This window comes from Olea europaea, chromosome 11, assembly GCF_002742605.1.
Source record: "Olea europaea var. sylvestris chromosome 11, O_europaea_v1, whole genome shotgun sequence".
In the NCBI taxonomy this organism is placed as follows: Eukaryota; Viridiplantae; Streptophyta; class Magnoliopsida; order Lamiales; family Oleaceae; genus Olea; species Olea europaea.
Window position 1 is genome coordinate 20,310,392 of NC_036247.1, and position 6,224 is coordinate 20,316,615.

Sequence of the window (6,224 nt, forward strand, 5' to 3'; positions counted from 1 at the left end):
CTCCTACGATTAGCTCCAAAATGTAGTCCAATTGATCATGTTGTGCACAAGTTGCCTTCAGGAGTTTCAAAGACAAATTTAATCACACCGTATAATATTTACCGTAGGAACCATAATTCAGTACTCATAGAAATCATGAACACCATCATTTAAGACAAAAAAATGGACAGTGTCCAATAACAGCCTTGGAATATTAACACTAAAGAAGGCTGCAATCCAGTGCATCTGTCTATCTATTATTGGTCTTTTTGACAACTATATGTATGAATTTATACAATATAACCAACTGTACAAATCAGTCAATCATATTAAAAATCCAATCCAAGAGAACCCTAAGTAATAAATGAAATAAATGCACAAAGAAGTCTTAAACCATGCGAGAGAAGAGTTAGCTAACGAAAGAAAGCCGTCCAGTTGCGGGAAATAGAAAATGCGGGAAATAACGAATTTTCCCTTTATAGAAAATTTTCGAAACTTACAGCCTACCATGGTCACATATGAACTGCAGTCCAGCAATTTAAAAATGTGGGTCACCTAGATGCGGTAAATGCGGATACGAACATGGAAACAAAAGACCTGTCATAATTTGGACAATGTTGAAATTGTAAACGATAACGAACAAATTTAACTTAATGCAATGATGATTCAAAAATTGGATTCACCTTCCGCATGTAATTCAACATTCGTTGATGCTGGAGGGATCAAATCCGATGGTGGCAAGTGTGGTGGACATACTTGACTTTCAGCGTCGCCCTACATCATAGACCAACGTCAATTTTGGATACAACCGAAGAATCACAACAAAGTTCAAGTACTAACCAATAAGAGTTGTGAATATGAAAACGGTGTCTGCGTGGAACATTGTAGTTCAGACGCCATGAAATCAGGAACAACCTCCTGTACATTACTATGTCTTGCTCTTGGTCTCTTTCTTTTGCATGATGTTCAAGCTGCCTGCATTTACACTCGAACAAGTACAATATTGAGAACGTGGAATTGGTATGCGTAATAAAAGAGGTATATAACAAAGTAGATTACCGTGGATTTCTTTGACGTAGACTCCAAGGGACTTTTTCTCCTCAGTCTCCGTGGTGCGCCTTTTCGCTTTGTCAATTTTGGATCCCGTATGCTCTCACTACCGGTATTTTGCGAATCATTACATTGCGAGGCTAAATGAAGAGTATGTTGTGAAACGATACTATTTCTTGGACACGGCTTTCTCAACTGAAGCTCCGTAGCTTGAGATTTTATCTAGTCCATTATAGCCCGGGTTCGGACTTCATCATCTGCAGCGAGATCGGCTACTTGCGAAAAAGCCTTACACATCTCGTCATATCTTAACTGTCCGGGAGTACTGACCAAACCATCGTAGTTTACAGCAATCATCGCGTGTGCTCTACTGATATCTCTCCTCCATCTCCGCAGTGTGTACTTCTCCGGTAATCGTGTGACGTCGTTTCGAATCAATACCGCAATTGCATGTCTGCAAATAATCCCCCTGAACTCGAACAAGTGACAACTGCAAATTACTTCACAACTCTCCAAATGGAAACAGACCAAAAACATTTTTTTTTCTTTCATTGTCAATGGCACATCACATCCTCGCGCACCTCATATGTTGTCCTCGAAAATCCCTCAGTAGCAGATATGATGTCACAATGAACCTTTCCCTTGAACTCATCCTGTACTTCTCTAAACTTCGAGATGGTATAAACTGACTGGAAATGCTTTTCAATTTCATAATTTGTTGCACAGAGCAGCATTTGTGAGTATGACCTGAAATCAGCTTGGAACTCCTTTTCTACCTTACTCCTCAGTGCTCTTTCGTATTGCTCTACAAATTGCTTCAACGACGTCTTCGAGTGGACATACCTATCAAAGAACGCGTTCATACTCTCACTCCGTTGGGTTGTTGACATGCCTGTCCAGAATGTGGTTTTTAAAAAATAAGGAACCCAACGACCTCTATTGTCATACAATCCTGACAACCAACTATTCTCACACAACTCATATGTATCAATCATTTGTTTCCATCCTTGTTCAAATTCTTCAATAGTTTGTGAATCATAAACCAGATTGTGTAAAGCTGAAAATATCATGCCCTTGTCAACGTGACAGCCAAACTTCTCCGGCAACTTCTTCAAAATGTGCCACAAACACCATCTTTGTGTTGTAGATGGGAAAATGATCCCAATAGCATTCTGCATGGCCCGATCTTGATCAGTAATTATTGCATTCGGAGATTGTCCATGCATGCACTCAAGCCATGTCTTGAATAACCACACAAATGTATCAGTGTCCTCGTTAGCTAACAAACCACAACCAAACAACGTTGACTGTCCATGATGATTCACTCCGACAAAAGGGGCGAACGACATGTCGTACTTGTTAGTTAGGTACGTGGTATCAAAGGTGACAACATCGCCGAATTCTTTGTATGCTTACCTGCACGTATTATCTGCCCAGAAGACATTCTTTAGTCGACCCTTGTCATCTAAATCAATACTGAAGTAAAATCCGGAGCATCGGGCCTGCATTTTCGAAAAGTAGGACTGTATTACAGCGACATCTCCCTCTTCAAGTCGTAATCATTTTACTTGTTCAATGTAGTTTCTACAATCCTTCTCGATACATGTCATTTTCTCATAAACACCAGCTTCTGCAACTGCAGAGTCGTAACTTTTATATAATGGAATTCCTGCAATGTCATTTACCTCAAGTTTACATTTCACATTTGCACTCAACTCTCTATTACATCGATACAACCTAGATTTGGAAGGACTAGTCTCATGGTTGTGATCGAGGTGAAATGTATTAATTCTCCACATTCCTCGACTATCTGAAGAAGCTGAGATCCGTGCTTTACAGTCTGTCTGGCTGATTGGTTTAGGCTTCGTAGAATCACTCGCATTACTACTTCTTCTGCCTTCGCGACTACATGTGAATGTCACGTATCTTAGAACACCATCATCCCCTTTTTTTGAGTTTCGTTTTCTGACGGGAAAACTTGTATGATAAGCATACCGCTTGTACAAGTCGAACATTTCATTTTCGTTGTCGAACATCATCCCCACCTCAGGCACAACCGGATCATCTTGTCCTAATGTTTCTTCTTCACCGCTGTCCATGTTACCCACGACATTCTCGTAATCGGACTCCTCCAAAAGTTCATCATTCAAGTCTTCCATAATTTGTGATGCTGCAAAAAAAAAAAAAGCACTAATTTTTATCAAAACATAAATCATTTTCATTGCATCATGAAATAATACAAAAATAATAAGACTCTTCCCTCCCTCCCAATGGTACAGTGTCCCCAAAATAACGTTCCTCTTCACTAGTCACTCCCTTTCCCTCTCTCTAAATTAACTACTCTATATCCTGCTTTCACCTTAGGTTCTGCAGATATCAGTTTACAAGAAAAAATTTCATATGTCAATTTTTCAAGCTATTCATATAATACTCAGCTTCGATGAAGTTGGCAGTAACAGACTGGGAAAACATTATTTTAAGATTTGTGAAAGATGAGGTTTAAGAGCACATCAACGACCCACAACGTCTCATTCACATTGCACTACCGCAGCAAAATCTCATGTTGCAGTGGTAAGCTTACGAATTCGGCGTTTATTTTCTTCTTCAAAAATCCTTCAAATTTCAAATCCCAAAATCTTGCATATCGCCACATAATAAAAAGCATATGGAAATTAATAAAGAAAATGAACAGAGTACTCCACCTGGTTCACAAGATTCCGCGAAAACCAACAATCTCGCAGGCATACAATGTATAGTGAATACCAACAATGTCGCCGGCACACAATGTCGCAGGTTCACAAGACTCCGCAAAAACCACTGGGCAATCGATACGTTAGACGGAGGTCACTCTCTTCCACCTCCGGTAGAGTTATGACTACCATTTCTTGTCCATTCAGGTTGTGCCTGGTGGTGCAGCGCTGCACGCCGACTTTGGGAGCTCACGAACGAAGAAGAATACAAGTGCTCAGTGTTTATTAGCACGAGCAATGGCGGGGATGTCGATTGTCAGAGACCAGCAACGACTTGGGAGAGCACGCCGGCTTTAGCGTCGACTGTGAGAGAGAAATGGTGGGTAGGATCCGACTGTGAGAGAGAAATGGTGGGTACGATCCGACTGTGAGAGAGAGAGAGTTGGGGAGAACTCAATTTGGGGAAAAAGGGAAATCGGCGTGCCGGTATGGATTGTTTGTCTAATTCTCCCTCCATTTTTCTTTTATCATTTATTTTTGGAGGATAGAATGCTTGGCCACATCATTTTTTGAATTTTCCCTGTAAAGTCCCTGTGAACCCAGCGTCTACTCCAAGCTTAATTCTTGATTCTAATATTTTGGTCTTGTCAGACTATTTTAATAAAATAACTTTGTAAAACAGCTATCTCACCTAATTCCCAATTATTTATAATGTTGGTGTCATGACAGATTTGTTTTTACACCTTTTTCCGTCTCTTCTCTCTCGTGTTTTTTTTCCTAATTAGAAATATGTATTTACCCTACATACCCATAGTTAAATATGGTTAAATAAGACACGTACTCTTATTCTAAGGGCATTTTGGAGAGTAACATTTTTTTGGGTGCTTGTTAATGAAAATGCAAGAACAGCGATAGACAGAAAATGATATAAAGTCGCCGCAGAAGGACCAATATCAATATGAAATCTGAAAGATTAGGTAGACCCTATAATCAATTGCGCAAAAACAAGTTCGGAGTTTGAAATAAACGCACGGACAAACGCACATCTGTATGTAAACCCCTAGAAGGTAGTATTTTCCTCTTGTATGTATTTTCCACTTGTATGTAAGCAATACTTGAAAATTCTCCGTCTTCTTCTTCTTTGAGCTAAGAAAAAATATTGAATTTTTTGTACGCACACTGAATCAGTCGGAGGCAGTAATAGTTGTGTACTGATTTTGATTTTATTTATTTATTTATTTTTTTAGTGTAAAATGGGAAAATTAATTGCGGTTCTGTTTTTAATGTTACTGTTGCTGTTTATGTTTCCTTTGTTCTTCCATGTACATGATTCTTTTTCGTTGTCGAGAAGCTTCTTAAGCCTCAAAGATAAATTCGTGAACAGTAGAAGACGTATCTTGTTCCAGCCCGTCAATTTTCTTTCTAACAGGTACGATTGTGTTTGTCTTTTTTATACTTTTGTATATTGCCTAAAAGTTCTCCCTTTTTTGGCATGTATTGATGTAAGATTGAACTTATATAGCCCATTTACAGCATATTGATAATTGACCATTTCCAGAATAACCTTGTAATGTTTAAACCAAATAAATAAACTAAACTAATAGACGTAGTTATTGCAGTGAGAATCAACCTTGTCTTCATATAATATTTTCATATAATTGGGATGACGAGTGGAGTCGGACAAGAAATGAATGCACTTTTGCAGCTGGATATTCCAAGTTTGTTGGGTCTAGATATGAATATGGCAATGATGAAGTTTCTTGTATTCAACTTTTGTTAGTTAATAGTAATATGTCATGGCAATATGTATAATTTTAGCTAGTTATCAAATTACTCCTATTTAATGAAGTTATAAAGTTGTTCTGGTTTTGCCATGTTAAGAAGCTTTGTTCTACATGGTTCTGAAACAAATATAAGCTAGTTTCTGAGCCAATGGACGTTCCATCTAGCACGCATATAGTTTTAAGCTAGAATCGCTAACTTGTACACTAGGACAAGTTTTGCAGTGGTATCACAGTGTTTATTATGTGCATGTTAACTTTTAGTATTTTTACGTTAACAATAACATATGCTAACTCAAAAACTTGCACGTGCCCATCAAATCATTTCTTCTTTTCTTTTTCCTCTTACTGTCTCTCCTTTTTACAGATAATTATTTCTAACTGTTGTGCAGTGAGGTACGGGGTATAAAAGTAGACACTGCTGCTTTTCTGAAAATGAAGAATGATATTATCCCTTGGTCACCATTGATTGAGGAGTTCACTTTTGTTGCTAATTCAGCCCCCTTCAACAGCTGTCATGCTTCTACTATCGTGGAGGTGCTCCATTGCGACTTAATGTCCAATTACTCTTCAATGCTCAATAAAATTGAGTGAGATTGTAACTCAGTTTAGTGCTTTCTGTAGCTTGATAAAAATCACTTTTTGGCTGCCTATTTTGGGGGTACAGCAGAGGGGGCACTTGACGTGAAGATTTGGATACAGACTTATAAGGTGACAATATATT

General features: G+C 38.5%; 3 protein-coding genes across 6 annotated transcripts in view; 1 reads left to right on the forward strand and 2 right to left on the reverse strand.

The window, feature by feature from the left end:
• Positions 1-1,251: 1,251 nt before the first annotated feature.
• On the reverse strand, positions 1,252-2,378 carry LOC111404571 (protein FAR1-RELATED SEQUENCE 5-like). The gene is made up of 2 exons (XM_023033361.1): positions 1,594-2,378; positions 1,252-1,498 (listed from the first exon to the last, which is right to left on the reverse strand). The coding sequence occupies exons 1-2, from the start codon at positions 2,376-2,378 to the stop codon at positions 1,252-1,254; spliced, it is 1,032 nt and encodes a 343-aa protein (XP_022889129.1).
• A 63-nt stretch (positions 2,379-2,441) lies between these two features.
• Positions 2,442-3,188, reverse strand: LOC111404572 (protein FAR1-RELATED SEQUENCE 5-like). The gene is made up of 2 exons (XM_023033362.1): positions 2,598-3,188; positions 2,442-2,531 (listed from the first exon to the last, which is right to left on the reverse strand). Exons 1-2 carry the CDS (start codon positions 3,186-3,188, stop codon positions 2,442-2,444), a joined length of 681 nt encoding a protein of 226 aa, XP_022889130.1.
• Positions 3,189-4,645: 1,457 nt separating this feature from the next.
• The window catches only part of LOC111403716, a 20,322-nt gene continuing 18,743 nt past the window's right edge, over positions 4,646-6,224 (forward strand). For 3 of the 4 annotated variants that reach the window (XR_002704517.1, XR_002704516.1, XM_023032317.1), the window contains exons 1-3: positions 4,806-5,148; positions 5,893-6,037; positions 6,125-6,211. Coding sequence is in view for 2 of the 4 variants with exons in the window: in XM_023032317.1 (XP_022888085.1) it covers positions 4,973-5,148; positions 5,893-6,037; positions 6,125-6,211 (408 nt within the window). In the remaining 2 variants the exon portion in view is untranslated. The other variant, XM_023032318.1, reaches the window with a different exon arrangement.

Coding starts and splice junctions, on each gene's coding strand:
- LOC111404571 (XM_023033361.1), bottom strand. CDS start 2,378: ATGTCGTTCGCCCCTTTTGTCGGAGTGAATCATCATGGACAGTCAACG. Junction 1,499..1,593: donor GAGGTGCGCGAGGATGTGAT/GTGCCATTGACA, acceptor GTTCGAGTTCAG/GGGGATTATTTGCAGACATG.
- LOC111404572 (XM_023033362.1), bottom strand. CDS start 3,188: ATGGAAGACTTGAATGATGAACTTTTGGAGGAGTCCGATTACGAGAAT. Junction 2,532..2,597: donor GTAGAAACTACATTGAACAA/GTAAAATGATTA, acceptor TCGAAAATGCAG/GCCCGATGCTCCGGATTTTA.